Source organism: Stenella coeruleoalba (genome assembly GCF_951394435.1).
Source record: "Stenella coeruleoalba genome assembly, chromosome: 2".
Taxonomy (NCBI): domain Eukaryota; kingdom Metazoa; phylum Chordata; class Mammalia; order Artiodactyla; family Delphinidae; genus Stenella; species Stenella coeruleoalba.
In genome coordinates, this window is record NC_137147.1 from 44,679,264 (window position 1) to 44,696,241 (window position 16,978).

Consider the following 16,978-nt stretch of genomic DNA (forward strand, 5'->3'; position numbering starts at 1 on the left):
AGATGATCCAAAAGATGTCTTAAATCAATCACAGGTTGACCTTATTTGAGTCCTGACTAAAACAAACTACAATAAGTAGTTATTATTTCATTAAAATACATTATATGACAACTAAAAAATCCAAATATTGACTAGATGTATGACATAAAGAATTTTTTTTAATATAATAGTATTTTCTTAAAGGAATCCTTATATTTTAGAAATATTTACAAATGAAATGCTCTGATGTTTGACTTCCTTCAAAATAACAGAGGAAGTACAGGGCTAGAAGTAAAACAAGACCGTGCATCAAGGCATGCGATATACTGGTAATGGCTGAAGTGAGATACTGGTTTACCTGGCTCATTACGCTCCTCTCTCTGCTTCTGACTATACATACATACAACTTCCCACTAAAAGAGAAAAGGACCTGTGCCACCATTTTAGTGCCCTCAAGTATTCACTGTATTAATTCTCTGAACGGAGGGAACTTTTCTCTCCCATTTAAAACACATACAACCTCAAATAAAGCAAGTTGTTCTATATCATCTTTAAGACTTTTGCTTGAAGCAAGTTGTTCTATATCATCTTTAAGACTTTTGCTTGAAGAAGTTAACAGATGACCAAAATCTTAAGTTATGAAATAAAAATAGCCTGGTTCTTAGTATTAAATACATTTAAAAATAAAGTGTTCCTAAAACTAAGAAGGAATCACTTAAAATTAAGTTCTATTTTGAATAAAGCCATTAAGAACATTACTGATTTATTAACCACTATTGACTTAGGAAGAAATATTTCTTTCCCAAATATGATGTTTATGATCCTCTAAATAATATGTCTCATATGCAAATTTTATAGATTACAACAAAGTATCAACTGAAAAAACATAAATGTCTTTGAACCAAGTTATTGATTTTAACTACTCAAAACACCCTAGGTTAAAAATGAGAAAGACTGAGGGATCAGTGCACCCTAAAACCAAGTGCAGAGTGCAAATGCTGCTTATTCACAACTTCCTTGAATAATGATAAAGACGTCATATTTTAAAAAATAATAAATTAATCTTACCAAATTAGAAGGTACAGACACCTTTGGAAATAATTTTTTGAGAACTTCTTTAGCTTCTAACTCAACAGCTTCCACATGCTGTTGTCTTTCCTAAAGCAGAAGAAGAACCAAATCAAACTTACAAGATTACAAGATTACAAGATTATTTAAAAAAAAAAAAGCTACAGTCTTTTAAGCTCTAAGGGAAGAAAAAGACTTAATATTTTAAAAATTCTTCTTATTACTGACAAATGTTCAAATTTCCCATTCTGAAATATCAAAATGCTTACATAAGAAAAAATCTGCAAAATCATCCTAAGTAACAATGTCTTATATTAATCAAACTAAGGCAATATCTGACAATATGGACATTTTCCTTGCCATCAAGTGATACCCCTCCAGGAACAATTCAAAAAACAAACAAAAACACAAAAAATAATTCCTACAGCTAAAACAAACTGCATGCAAAAAATATGCATCTGGGTGACATAACTGAGGCTTATTAGGCTGGTAAATCTCTTTCCAAAAAATGCATCACTGATGGACCATGGAATTAAAATGGCAACTTGGATACTTCCAGTTTCAAGGTCAGGTGAAGCTATTTATGCTAAACAAAGGGGGGGAAAAAAGGAACCACCAAAATTTGACAGGTGTACATATGGGAAAAAGAGAAAGAGGAAAAACTGATGGTGCACTACTTCACCAATGCCGTCAAGAAGACTAACTCTGGCATGTGTGTATGGACTCTGTCAGCTGTTAAATTTAAAGATAAGTATCACAAATGCATGTCTAGATTTGGTGATTTTAAATCCAAGTCTAATGGGTATCAATTATTAACTCAAAAGCATTGTTTGTCAAAATTAGGGTAATGACTTGATCACACGAAAAAATAAAAATCGAATATTCAAACTATCTCTACAAGATTAAAAAACAAAAAAAGACATATATAAAAATGCACATCTAAACCAAGCCAAGAAAATCATCTCAAAACACTGGTGAAGTTCAACAGGTGACAAGAAGGCAAGCAAGCTAGCAAGATCTCAACCCTATCTTCCTCCACCATTTAAATCAATCTTTCAAATCTATTATGGATTTAAGATGCACACACTTCAATTTAAGAAAATCTAATAACATGAAAATCTAAAGTTACACAATAAGAAGCTAGAGATTAATCATATTCTGTACACACAAAAAGCTGTTACTTTATTCGGATTAATGGCAGGATTTTAAAAATGGATGTTTTAATGGAGTATTTTCAATAACTCAGTAAAGTGCACTATTTTTCAGGGATACATCCACCTAACTGCATAAAATAAGGTACACTCATTTAAGGAAAATGATTAACTGCTAATTCAGAAACAATGAAGAGCTCATTTTTATCATCTGACCATAGAAGTGGTAGAGCAATCTCTAAAGAAGATCAGGAAAAGAGACACTGTGGAACAGAAACTTTTTTGAAAATTCCCCAAGGGAAAAAGAATCTAACTAAAGGAAATAGGTGTCTAACTTGTAACTGAGAAGCACAAGGATGTACTAGCAATTTTAGGTAAAACGTTTTCATTTGACATAGTAGTTTGGTTGTGGATAGCAATTTCTATTCCACTTTAATATTGAAAACTGCATTATTATAATTTCCTTACTATCTTTACCTAAATGTAACATGTGTGAAGTACCTTTCATGTGAACCTGTCATTAATAGTAGGTCCTCAAGAACATTTACTCCTTACAGCACAACCTGTAGTCAGGGGTCAATCAACATCATTTTATACCTATGCTATCTGAGGACTGTCTAAATTCCATTAAAATAGAGAAGGAGTATAAAGTCTATGCTCTGTAGATCATCAGCCATGCGAGAAGCCATCATGCACTTGGTGATTAGTTCTGAAATATATATAAATTCTTAAATTCACCACCAAACACATGATGAAACAAATTCTAGCTTTCTTTTGGCATCATAATATGCAAGAATGCCTATGACAGGTGGCACATAACTTCTTGTAGGAATGGCATATTAAGAGTTTAGCACTTTCTAGATAACCAGCCTCATTAACAAAATAAGGCTAAAAGGTAGCTCATAACAGTGAAAAACAAAGTTACAGAAACAATCAGAAACTATACAGAATCCCCACTGCTGACAGGGCTGACTGCAACCACTGACAATAAAATAATAACGTCCTACCTGGCCTAGATTTTTCTACTCTCTGGCTTAGATTTCTCTGGTTCCAATATCTGCCAATATCTCAAATTAAGGTTTTAGTGAAAATTAGGGCCTGATGAATAAGTATATAAGTAAATACAAATCCATTTACACTAAAGGAAATATAACTACAAACATGACGGATAAAAAAATTTATTAAAATTCTATTCTGCTTAAAAAAAGTCCTTCAAATGTCACTAAGACTTACATTTAAAATTCAGCATATTACCTTAGCACACAAAATACTTACAGAATGCTGAATTGAATAACATAATGAACTTTAATTAACCCATATTTGAAATTCAATAATTCTGTTCCACATTTATTCTTGGTAGGAATTTTCAAAGTGCTTGACTGAACTGGCACATTTATTTCTCTCAATCTTTAAAAACAGCTTCTCGATTACAATTCATTAGAAATCTTTAAATCCATGGAACAACTTGAACTCAGGGAGAATACCTTTAATCGTCTTTAAGACAGAAGGGGATATATGTTTCAGGAGCACTTTACGTACTCTGGTCAAGAGGATTATCCCTTACATTAATATTCCATACTAAACATAAAATGTGCATCATTACTGCCCAGATACTTCAAAACCTAAAGTTTAATTTTAATTCCATCTCTTCTAAGGAAGCATCCCCAATAACACACCCAGAATTGATCCCGTCCTTGTACTTCTGAAGACTTTTATCATTTTCCACCTTGTCTGAGTCATCTTGGAGTGCCTCAAGGAACCTAGGAGAGTCCACTGTGCATCACAGGTGCATTCTAGGTAGTCAAATGTGTTTGTTAATTCAGTTAGATTTTTTTTGGCTCAGGGTTTTCACCAAGTTGTCTTAATCAACCCAAGAGGTACACTCTGTCTAAGACGAGCTTACATGGGTAGCACAGGCTTCCTGAGACTCATCAGCTTAAAGCAGTAATCACCAAAGCTCAAACAATCAAGTAATCACAACAAAACAGCATGCCCAAAATTAAAGCTTCAAGGAGTAGATGAAAAAAAGCAGAGATGACAGAGGTGATAAATGTGGATGATAAGGAGATTTTATATTCAAATTGCAGTAAAATTAAATGCTTTAGTCTGATTTTAAGACAAGCTGCAGATTTTCTCTGTTCAGTGGATTGTTTCTAGGAGTTAGCATTACAACCTTGGAAGTCTTGTTCACTTTGTCCTGCAGCATTTTTTCAGTTGATGCCAATGCTTCCATTGCTTCCCAGTTTTTCTCCCGAAGGTCCTAATCATTTTTAGAAAGAATGATTTCAGTTTATCCATTATTGAAAGATTTTTGCTTTTTGCTTCATCAGTATTTTGCACTGCATTTAACTGCTGCTTACTGCAAAATTATTTCAATGGGAAAATATGTATATTAGCAAAAAAATAAAAAGCAATGTTTAGAAGTTTGAATGAGAAAATAAAGATGCCCACTTCCCATGTTTTAGTATACACACCAAATATGCCAGCTTTAAAGTAATTACTATGCACATATAACAAGGAAGAAAAAGCATTCAAAAGTAAACACAGAAACCAAGATTACAAATATAATTTCAGGTACATAGAATATTAGAGGATTAAGGACAGAACAAATACACAAGTATTACAAAAAGCTTTATGTGTGATTTTTAAACAGGACCCAGTATCACTCATGGGACTTTCCACTGCAGCATAACATTTTTTTCTCTAAATATGTTTTATTGATTTAACACATTTCAAGTCTACCTAGGAATGACATAGGAATTCACTGTATTTCTCTATCTTTCTTGGCATGGTCAAATGTGCATACCAAAAAGCAACCTGACAGGAACTGTATGAGCTACTTGATCAAGGCAAACGAGGAGGCTAGAAAGAGAAACAGAGGCCTTTGGAAACTGAGTTCTGAAAGATCTATTTCAACAGCATTTCATTAGCAAATACTAATAAGGACAATCTGCTATAATTCAGCCTTTCTTCAGATTTAGAAATCTAAACAGATTAAAAACAAAAACTAAAAAGCCAATAATCACCATCTATTGAATGCTTACTTATGTGCCCAACACTGTACTTGGCATGTCACAAAAATTTTCATTAATCTTCATAACAACCCTAAGAGGTATTTATTCCCATTTTATAGATGGCAAAACCACAGCTCAGGTAGGTTAATAAATGTGACCAAGTGTACACAGCAAATGAGGGAGCAGAACTAGAATGGACTGACGTTGCAGTCTGCTGGCCTCCAGTGTCCTGGCTCTTTTCACACACTTCAGTGCCTCCAGCACTGCTGCTGCTGAGGCATTAGACTGGCATTACCATACCTTCCTTATCTCAGAATCCCGATAATAAAACACAGTTAAGATGGTAACAGTAATACTGGCAAATTGAGCTTAGGTTTTCTGGCCAAGCAATGCTATTAGTAATGTTACACAAACACACAAAGGGCAATTCACATACCTAATTTTGACAAACTCAGAGGAGCAGGAACATGTCAACTTGTTAAATTAACAAATTAACGCAAACTTTGAAAAATTAGCTTTCATTAGAAAATACCCGCTTAGATTTCAATAACATTTCTGACCTTACTCAAGTCTTAACAATGATACTTTTGTGTGCAAAAATTCCTCGTCTAACAAGAACGCTTGCATTCTACTTAAAGGTGTCATCCTCTGGTCAGAGAGAATTTAAGAAACTCATCTAAATTTACTACTTGTCAATATTTCACTATCCCTTCCATTCTAACCTAAATGTATTCAGGTTTTGAGCCCTCTAATATGCTTAATTACCAAAATTTGAAACGCCTCTCAATTTAAAAAGGGAGGTGGCAGAAGACTTTGAAAGACATTTAATTATTGAAAATACTAGGTTTGAATACTGGCATTATTTTCAGTTTACAAAAAGGCTAGCCCAATCAAAGTAAGAATAAAAACCTTTAATTTTAAGATACTGAGCTGAAAGAATAATTTTTCCAGATAAAAGTTTAACAGATGGGCTTCCCTGGTGGCACAGTGGTTGAGAGTCCGCCTGCCGATGCAGGGGACACGGGTTCACGCCCCGGTCCAGGAAGATCCCACATGCCGCGGAGCGGCTGGGCCCGTGAGCCATGGCCGCTGAGCCTGCGCGTCCGGAGCCTGTGCTCCGCAACGGGAGAGGCCACAACAGTGAGAGGCCCGCGTACCACAAAAAAAAACAAACAAAAAAAGTTTAACAGAAAGTCAACTATAGTTTAAAAAAAAAAAATCTGTAGCTGTAATAATTGTAATGTCAACATTTAAAATGATATTCAGACATGTACAAAATGGACTTTTCATTTATTCATTAAAAAATCCACTCTCTAATAAAGTGGTTTCCCCAATAATCCTCTCATAAAACCTACACACAAAACAGTACTTTCCTACAAAGGTTAAGAAATCTAAAGTAAAAGTTGATTAAAAAATTCTTAACCATGATATTTCAGTGAAATAATAATAATAAAAAGCTTTATTCTGATAAAAATTTGCTTACATTGTTTTTCTTCCTCTGGTGTTCAACAGCATCCTTCAAAGAAGCTAACTCATTCTGGAGACCAGTTATTTCTTTCTCTCTTTCTGAAATTCTAAACCAGAACATGAATATATATAACAATATTTTAGGTAAACAGTGAACATATTATTTGTCACTACAATAAAAACAGCAAGTAGATGATGCTTTGAAAAATGCATTAACCTAACAGGCAAACTCTTTAAGCTTAAACAGTTACCACAGAAAGCCTATCCATGAATTCCTATTTTCAGAAATAACCTTTCAAATACATTTTTACAATATGATATACTGACATTTATGCTAAAGAGAAATCATCCCCTAAGAAACAGTTCATGAATACATGAACAGCTGTAGTTGTAGTCACTTCTATTTTTATCTAGGGCAGTGAAGTAGCTATTTTCAGAGGAGTAAAAACTGATGTAGACACATTCCCTTCAATATTTTTTTTCCCCAGAAGGTAATGAAATCAATTATGACTTTAAGTGGCTAACCCACAATAAAAGCATAATATTAACATGAGGTAGGTGTTCTCTTTTCATTTTCAAAACAGTCTTGGGGGCTTCCCTGGTGGCGCAGTGGTTGAGAGTCCGCCTGCCAATGCAGGGGACACGGGTTCGTGCCCCGGTCCGGGAAGATCCCACATGCCGCGGAGCGGCTGGGCCCGTGAGCCATGGCTGCTGAGCCTGCACGTCCGGAGCCTGTGCTCTGCAGTGGGAGAGGCCAAAACAGTGAGAGGCCCACGTACCATTAAAAAAAAAAAAAAAAAAAAAAAAGAACAGTCTTGGGATTCATGTTTTTCTGGTTCTATCAAATAAGTTAGTTTACTTCCCAGAAATGCAGAAAGAAATGGCAAAGAGTCACAATTTGATTCTGTAATAGCTGAGAGGAGGCTTGGATAGAAAATTAAAGTACAAACCGCTCTTCCCTAAGAATAAAGCTCGATATAAGGGGTTGGCAAACTAGGGTTCAGGGCATGACCCACAGTCTGATTTTGTATGGCCCTTGAGCCAAGAGCTGATGTTATGTTTTTAAACAACTGTAGGGAAAAAAGGAAAAGAAGAATATGAAACTACGTGGCCCACAGAGCCTAAAATTTTCACTGTCAGGCCATTTATAAAAAAAAGTTTGCTGACCCTTGCTCTATACAGTCAAACTCAAGACTCAATTTAATAGTAAATAATTCTAAACTAGCAAACTACCAACTGTGTAAACAAGTCAAGATGGAAGAACACACAGATATATCACTGAATATACTTCATGTGGTTGACATTTAACATGTTGAAACATACCAACTTACCTGAAATGACCTTAAAAGCAGCCTCTTAGAGAAAAATACAGACCCACAATAAAAATGTTTCAGTTAAAAAAAAAAAACTACTTAAAAGAGAGTAACCACAAAGATTACAAGATTTACTTTTTTAATGCAGAAGCTAAACCAAAATGTGCACCATTCAATTCCGCTAAGATATCAGGAGGATAATTGAGATAATTTAAGGTAAATCAGTAAAGCCTTCAAAATATAGTTAAATGTGATTAGGTATTTTCTGAATGCCTGAAAAACCAGTTATCACCCTCAACAAAATGTTCAAAAAGGGCCTCCCTGGTGGCGCAATGGTTGAGAGTCCGCCTGCCGATGCAGGGGACACGGGTTCATGCCCCGTTCCAGGAGGATCCCACATGCCGCAGAGCGGCTGGGCCCGTGAGCCATGGCCGCTGAGCCTGCGCTCCGCAACGGGAGAGGCCCGCGTAACGCAAAAAAATAAAAATAAAAAAGAAAAAGAAAAAAAAAGGTTCAAAGAAATCCAAATATCATAAAAGGTACATTTAGCTCAGCCAAAGGCACAGCTAAAGCTCTAATGACCTACAGTCCAAGAAATCCAAATAGAACTGTAAAAATTAGGGGAGCATTTGCAGTTACATCAAATTGCTTATCTGAGAACTGTTTAGTAAATAAAAACAGTTGCCACGTCCCAAATTGTGAATAAGAATTATTACTTACACTTTTAATAGTTCTTCATGAGGGGGAAAAGAAGATGCCTATTAAAACAGTTAAATGTTATTTTCAAACACAGCTTTCTAGAGGACTTCAAAAAAATTAAATCTGTTCTCAGACTAAAACTGAGACAACACCAAAGGTAAAAATATCATATATTCTATATGCCATCAAAAAGTAATTTTAATAAAAACATGTACACATTTATACAATGTACTGAGTGCTAAATCAAATCTTCATTGTCACTATATTCTTAAACTCTTCATTTAACAAACATTTATAAATTTCCTATCATGTGCAAAGCACTGAGTTAATACCTTAAATTTTCATAATGCATAATTCATATTTGACTACACCAAGCTTCCAAAAGTCAAAAAAATACCATTAATGAAGGAAAAGTATGGAAAAGTTAGTTAACTTGCATGTTACAAAAATTTAATTTTACATAATACGTAAAGGTACATAGCCCTTCACATATGGTATTTATTCCTGATGACTACAATCTCCCAAACGAAACTACTATAAGCTTCTTGTCGACAAGGACTCTAATTCTTTTGTCCTTCAAAATACTTTCGAGTTTATCCATATACATTCACAATATAAATTAATTTAAAGAATATTTTGGTGAACATTATTTTTTTTAAAAATCACACATTTTATTTTTACCAAGCAGAATTATACTCTGAGAAAGTATTTTAAATGGTGGTAAACTATTACTTATAATATTACACATTTCTTAGTTTCTCTCCAATTATAGATGTTTTGTTTGCGGAAAGGGGAAGTAGGGTATACACATGTTTTTAAGCTGACCTCTACATGATTTTATCTGACCTGCTAAGAAAGGCATTCTAAAGGATCTGAAAACATACACACACAGATACATAACAGAGCTGGAATACAGATAGTAATGTTATTTGTGTATACTTTATAAATTATAGATTATCTTATCTTGGCTATAGCATAGCAAACTGCTTTGTTTTTTAGGAAATTTGATAAACACTTATAAATAAAACAACACATACTTTATTCTCAATGAAAAGGCAAAATGGTAATACTTATGGTCATGAGTCATAAAATTTTTTACCACATAAATAAAAGGCAAGGCATCTAACAGTACCTACCTGTTGGTAGTTCTGCTGCTTAAGCTCCTCAATTTGTGATTTAAACAATTTGTTTTCATCTTGTACTTCCTATTTAAACAAAAATTAAACATGAACACATGGACAGAGCTTTTATTTTCCATATAAGCTTTAAAATGTATCATACAGGCAAATTCTACAATAGTACCAATTTTTAAAGGGTGTAATAAGCCCTATATTAAAATACATTATAATTGAGAGTCGATTATAAAATACATTATAATTGAGAATCGATTATAAAATACATTATAATTGAGAGTCAAGAGAGTCCCCTGCTGATGCAGGGGACACGGGTTCGTGCCCCGGTCCGGGAGGATCCCTCATGCCGTGGAGCGGCGGGGCCTGTGGGCCATGGCCGCTGACCCTGCGTGACCGGAGCTTGTGCTCTGCGACGGGAGAGGCCACAGCAGAGAGGGGTCCGCGTACCGCAAAAAAAAAATTATAAAATTAGAATAATTCAATTATTCAGTACTAGCCTGGGAGTGGGTATGTCTCAATGGAAGAAAACAGGATCCAGAAACAGACCCAAACACATGTCAGAATTTACTACAGGGTGACACCTCAGATCAGTAGGGCAAGTCCTACTGGTATTTTGGGCCGTATTTTCTTTATTATGGGGGCTGCCCACATACTGTAAGATGTTCAGCAGCATCCACAGCCTCCATTTACTGGATGCAGTAGCACCCCTCCGCCAGCTGTGATAACCAAAAATGTCTCCAAATATTGCTAAATGTTCCAGGCAGGGGACAGAGCCACTGCAGTCAAGTAATAATCGATTATTTAATAATGTGGCTAGCCTTTTATTTTTTTTAAGGTTGAAATGCTATTCTTATAACTTACTCCAATAAATTACATGTGAATAAAACATCTAAGCAAAAAAAATAAATTATAAACATAGTATTATTAGAAGAAAACACGTGAAAACATTTTTATGATCATAGAGTCAGAGATAACTTTCATTTCAAGACTTCAAACTCAGCAAACTACTTAACATTTCAGTACATAAAAATTTCCAAAGCGGGGGGGGCGGGGGGGGGCAGGAATTAAGTCGAAAGAAAAACTAAAATAAATCACCTCACATGACAAGAAGGCTAACTTCCCTTACTATGTTAAAAGGATCTTATAAATTAATAAGAAAAAGTCAACCCAGAGGGGAAAATGTAGGAAAAATTACAGGCCAATTCATACACAAATGATGAGTGCTTAACTTCTCTATCAAATACAAATTACAATAATCTGACCATCTTTCAAGCATAATATCAAATGTTTTCATCTTCATCAGTGTTGAAGAGGATGAAAAGGAAATGGCTCTCTGTTGGAGAGTGTAATTTAGTTGTTGTAGTCTGGTTGTTTAATTTAGTGCAATTTAGTTTAGTTGTAATTTAGTCTGTTGGAGAGTATAAATTAGTAAAAACACTTTGGAGGACAATTTAGCATTATATGACAAAATTTAAAATGAACCTACTTGGGAAGGAAAGGGAATGTGACAGAACCAACCCTTGGAGCATGAAATGTGAGCACAAGTATCTGAGACAGTGCAGACATCTAAAATTTCCTATTACTTCAAAACAATGTTTTGTAAGGACTTTCAATACTAACTACATGAAGATGAAGAGATACTATTTTCTATTTTAACTATCACTTTCAAGAAGGAAAAAACCCCTCTGCAAAATCCAAAATCTCACTTGTAGGAATTATAAATACAGATATAGTATAGCAGCATAAGTATTGAAAATGTGTGTGTAAGGATATTCACCATAGAACTGTTGTAACAGGAAACACAACTCTAAATAATGTAAGTATCCATAAACCAGGACTGGTTGTATAAATGATAATACAATCATACAAAAGAATACCATGAAGCCATTCAACGTTAAAGATAAAAATGTGCTTATGTGGAAGGACCTCAAAAACATTATTAATTGGGTGGGGGGAGCAAAATACAAAATTGTGTATGATTAAATACAATATGTTTAAAAACTATTAAGTACACACACACACACACACACACACATTTTATGCATGGGCGCTTGCTCAAAAGATATATAAATAATTGATAGTAGTTATCTCTGAGGAATGAGACCCAGTATCTGGGTAGGAGGGAATGTCATTTTGCATTCAATTTTCTTTTGCAGTAGTTAAAATTGTTTTCAAACATGCAAAGACAGTAACTCACATGATAATTTTAAGTATAAACACATTTACCTGTAACAGCTTTGTTTTTCTAGAAAGATCACTCTCCCTTTCTTTTACCACAGTTTCTAATCTCTTCATTTCATTTTCCTTTTCTTTCAACCTAGAATTTTTACAAAGACGTTATATTTAGTTAGGTGAATCGGTGGAGCACAGGAGAATTTTAGGACAGTAAAACTTTTTTTTATAATACTGTAATGATGGATACATGTCATCATACATTGGTCAAAAACCCCTAGAATGTACAAAAGGCGTGAACACTAATGGATACTATGGACTTTAGTTAATAGCAATATATTGATTTGCTTCATCAGTTGTAACAAATTACCACGCAAATGCAAGATGTAAATAAGAAGAAAAATGGGGAAGGAGGGTATATAGAAATTCTCTGTACTGCTCTCTCAATTTTTTCTGTAAACCTAAAAAAGCCCCCCCAAATATTATATTAATTTTCTTTAATGTGAGGTAGAAATAAATCTAAAATCATACTTTAATGATCTATATACCTACTACAAATAGGCCTCAAACGTCTCTAAGCTTTCTATTAGCAAATGATAGAAAAGCACCTTGACAGTTATATAATGCCCATAAGATAAACAGTTAGTTGTACATATGAGCAATCTTAGTGCCAATAAAGACATCTCCTTTTTCTCCATAAAGATAATGACCTAATAAATATCTTCAATATCTTACTTTTTTAAAGATACAGTTTCAAAGGGCCACTTCTTAAACATCAATAAAGACTGATGAGATTACATCAAAGGAAAAATCTCTTAAAAGTAATTGATAGAAGGCCAAAACAATGAAGTACAGATACCTTTCTTACCACTGTAGACTAATTTAGTTTAAGAAAACAGACTTCATAGGATAAAAATTGTCTAGGATAACATCTATTAAGACTGATACCTCCTATGCTCATCAGATTCAGTATTTTTACTAATCGGCACAGCATTAACTGATACAACAACAGATACTATTTTCCCCCAAAGGCAAGTTACTTTTATAGAAAGATTCAATATTCATTATCAAGATTATGGCTAAGATTATCTTCTGGTTAATTCAGAGATGTTATTCTTTCAAATACTAAAAATGATTTTGATTTGAAATAAATTTAACCTCTCTTTATAATAATTACATACTTCATTTAGAAAGAGAGAGAGAGAGAGAGAAAACTTAAATAAAACCAACCAGTCTATATTAGCAGAAAGAGCATCTCAGAAAATGCATTTGAAGGATTTGGAAAAGATAAAGTCTCCAGGTATCAGAAAGCATTTGAAAGGCCTCTGTTTTATTATACCAAACAGAGATTTAACTTATTTGCCCCTGGACTATAATTCCTACTTAACAAGAAAGTTAATAACTTAGAAGAAACTCATCATAATATTCAAGGACAGTCTAGAAAATATTGAGAAGTTCCTCTTTAAAATGCTGGCTAAAAGTATACTTACACAATCTCAAGTTCTTCAAATCGTGAGGCAGAACATGCCTAAGAAACAGATTCACATTTTTAATTATAACATGAAAAAGATCAGGTTCTACAATATATTATCTATAGAATCACTCACCAGTAAAATAAAAACACAATTATATGTGGTAAATTTAAGATTGGGCCATTCATAAAACAAAGAATGGATTTTCTTTATTTAACTTAATTGTTAATATCCATTTGTTAAAGGATTACAGATTAATACACCAATTAAACACAGACTTAAAAATGAGAATAAGAGTCCATCTGAAAAAGTAAGGAGAGGAAATTCTTTCAGACTTATGTTGACAAATGAGGCAGTAGTAGACTTGACAGGGATAAAAGTTATTTTATCAACAACAAAACAACGATACAACAGTAATTTTTATGGCAAAAAACTCAGAGAACATATTAACTTCTTTGCTTTCTAGTACAGTAAAATAAAGATTCCTCATGTTTTATAAAATATGCTGGTAATCTGTTTATACTATACCTCTCGCAAGTTATGTTGTGCTACCTCCTGAACGTGAGCTTTCAAAGATTCATTTTCTTCTTGAAGATCCTGAAGAAGAATAAGTCTAAATAAAAGTGATATTCAAGTATAAAAAAGGTGTTTACTATTGTTTTTAACTTCTCACCTGTAACCATTTCCCTTTATTGGCTAGGTCTTTCTCCTTCTCTTCTAAAACAGTCTTCATGGTATTCATCTGTTCCTCCTTTCCTTTTAATCTAACAATAAGTTAAGAACTATCAGTGAAAATGTTACATGACTAAACAAAGTAAAAATACTGGAGACTGGAAAAGCGTATTTTAGGTTGTACTCATAACCCGAACTGATTAAATAAACTAAAAAATAAATATTTCAAGTATAAAGGCATATAAGATTTTGGAGATATCAAATTAAGCAGTAGCTCTACTCCCACCCCTTAACACCCTGTTTAAGTCAATACCAGCAAATTTAGCTTATCACAACTAGTTTGGGTATGAAATATATAACCAGTTTCACAGTGGCTATTAAAATGGGCAAAGAGCAACATTGTCAGTTGAAGGTCACATTCAGATTATAAAGCAGAAAAATAAGACTTCCACTCTATCCCCATTCCCATCAAAAAACCTATAGGTTAAATCCTAATGAAAAATTTAAGACTTTGAGGCCTTTGTGAGATATAATTTGATGGGGTTTTTTTGTTTGTTTGTTTGTTTGTTTTGAGGTATGTGGGCCTCTCACTGTTGTGGCCTCTCCCGTTGCGGAGCAACAGGCTCCGGACGCGCAGGCTCAGCGGCCACGGCTCACGGGCCTAGCCGCTCCGCGGCATGTGGGATCTTCCCGGACCGGGGCACGAACCCGTGTCCCCTGCATCGGCAGGCGGACTCTCAACCACTGTGCCACCAGGGAAGCCCGATGTTCTTTAAAATATTACTTGAAATCAAATAAAAAGGAGCTACAATTTTCATTATAATTATGTTTAACTTGTGGAAGAGAGATATTAAAGGGAAATGAGGCAAATGGTACTTACAAGTTCTGAAGTTCTTGAACTTGAGAAGTGATAGATAACTAAAATATAAAGAAAGAAGCAGAAAAAAAGCAATTCATAATCCTTTCAGTTTACCTTAATAGGCTTTATGGTAAACCTTAAAGTGTGCACACTTCAAATTACAAAGACCTAGCCAAAACAGAGATGACTTGATTTCACCTTCTCGACTCCAATGACAGTAAGAGTAATAAATTAAAAATGGGGGGGGGGGGGGTAGAAGAGACAAGGAATATGGTTATGAATAAGTCTAAACAATGTGATACTTTTTTAAATTGTGAAAATCAGAATATTAACTGTCCACATACCTCCCTATCTTGTCAAAGCGCTTTTTCTTCCCACTCTTCAAGGCCAACTACTCAACAGTACTCTATATTGTCCTTTAATCTCCTCTTCTTACCATACACAGTTCAATAGTACCTTTCATTCCCCACTGCCTTCTCACAGTCCCTTCAGATCTTGGCTTAGATGTCAGTTCCTCAGAAGGAGACCTTCCTGAACTCTCAGTCTATATTAGGAATTTAATCTTTTCCTCATACCCTATTTCATTCAACACATTATCTCCAACCACTAACATAGTACTTTGATAAGCAGGAGGAACTGAATAAATATTGAATGAATCTGTTGGTTGGATGAATGAATGAATCATCTCTTCCATGCAATCTCACCACTTTTTTCAATCAAACCTTATCAGATTATATTCACCAAAACCACCCATCTATTTCCAGTAACCACATCTACCTCTGAAATCCCCCAATGAAATCTGTACTTTATTCTATAGGCAAAGGTTGAGCAATACGTATTCTATAACAAAATGTTTTGGAACATGCAGTCAAAAAAAAAAAAAGGTTTACCAAAGTGTTTTTTTTTTTTTAAGTTGGCAAACTAAAATGAAACATTAATAAAGAAAACTTTCCAGAAAAAAACTTTAAACAGTTAAAAGATATGTTGATTAAAATATTAAAACATTTTCTCAAATCAGGCAAAAATAATAAAAAAGCACATAACCCAATATACTTACAGCACACTACTAGAAGTTTTCTTCTGAGTAACAGAAAAAAACCAAATAGTTCATTAATACACATACACTAATGAATCTGTCATGCTATGGCTCTGGGATTTTTACCTGTTGAGCCTTTTCAAGCTGGATATTTCCTATTTCTTCTTTTAGAGCCTCTATTTCCTGTTTCAAATCCTTGACAATGACAAAACAGACAAGATTGGACAATGGAAACACAGAAATTGACATAAAATGCAATGTACAGACAAACACATGAAATTAAATGGTATTCACTAAAGTTGATAAACAAAAAAGCAAAACATAAGTTTTCTCTCTCTCAATACCTGAATAGTTTTCTCCTTATTAGCAACTTTGAGAAGTTCAGCTTCCAGAAGCTCTTCCACAGACTTGATCTTTCCATCTTTTTCATGGATCCTTAGATAAAGAAATGCATTATTAAACTTCGGGAGAAATCATCAAGATCCACCAACTAAGATATAAAAATAGTACCAAATCATTAATAGGCTCACCAAATCAACTCTTCCCATTTTAAGTAAAAGAGCAACCATATTTTGCAGACAGAAGGGGAAAAAAATACTTAAAGCTCTTCCTAAATGAGAATTAAGCAGTAACTACCAGATGGCTGAAGCCTATGCACGCAAGGAGAAGCTGGTGACATGTTTCCAAAGTGCACAGGGAATATAAGATTTGCACCCCAAAGAATACTAAGGAGAACTGAGTTCCTCTCAACAATATAGGTTTCTGGGCTCTGAAAGCTATGGCAAAACTTACATACAATTATGGTATTAAACTTTATAGACACTTCAAGAAAACAACACATACAAGGAACTGATCTCTATCCAATATAACCTGTTCATTAACAGTTCCTAGTGCAGAAACAGAAAATTAACAATTTGATGCCACAAGTTAATAAATGGAGTCA

The 16,978-nt window shown here is 34.2% G+C and overlaps 1 protein-coding gene across 6 annotated transcripts in view; it reads right to left on the reverse strand.

The window, feature by feature from the left end:
* KTN1 (kinectin 1) overlaps window positions 1-16,978 on the reverse strand; it is a 119,900-nt gene that overhangs the window by 18,643 nt on the left and 84,279 nt on the right. For 4 of the 6 annotated variants that reach the window (XM_079911892.1, XM_079911893.1, XM_079911890.1 and 1 more), the window contains 12 exons: window positions 16,380-16,470; window positions 16,162-16,230; window positions 15,021-15,058; window positions 14,142-14,232; window positions 13,997-14,065; window positions 13,487-13,524; window positions 12,051-12,141; window positions 9,828-9,896; window positions 8,713-8,750; window positions 6,696-6,786; window positions 4,372-4,458; window positions 1,048-1,137 (listed from right to left, as the gene is read on the reverse strand). In XM_079911892.1, the coding sequence (XP_079768018.1) occupies window positions 1,048-1,137; window positions 4,372-4,458; window positions 6,696-6,786; window positions 8,713-8,750; window positions 9,828-9,896; window positions 12,051-12,141; window positions 13,487-13,524; window positions 13,997-14,065; window positions 14,142-14,232; window positions 15,021-15,058; window positions 16,162-16,230; window positions 16,380-16,470 (862 nt within the window). The remainder of the gene's footprint in view (window positions 1-1,047; window positions 1,138-4,371; window positions 4,459-6,695; window positions 6,787-8,712; window positions 8,751-9,827; window positions 9,897-12,050; window positions 12,142-13,486; window positions 13,525-13,996; window positions 14,066-14,141; window positions 14,233-15,020; window positions 15,059-16,161; window positions 16,231-16,379; window positions 16,471-16,978) is intronic. The other 2 variants (XM_079911895.1, XM_079911894.1) reach the window with 1 other exon arrangement.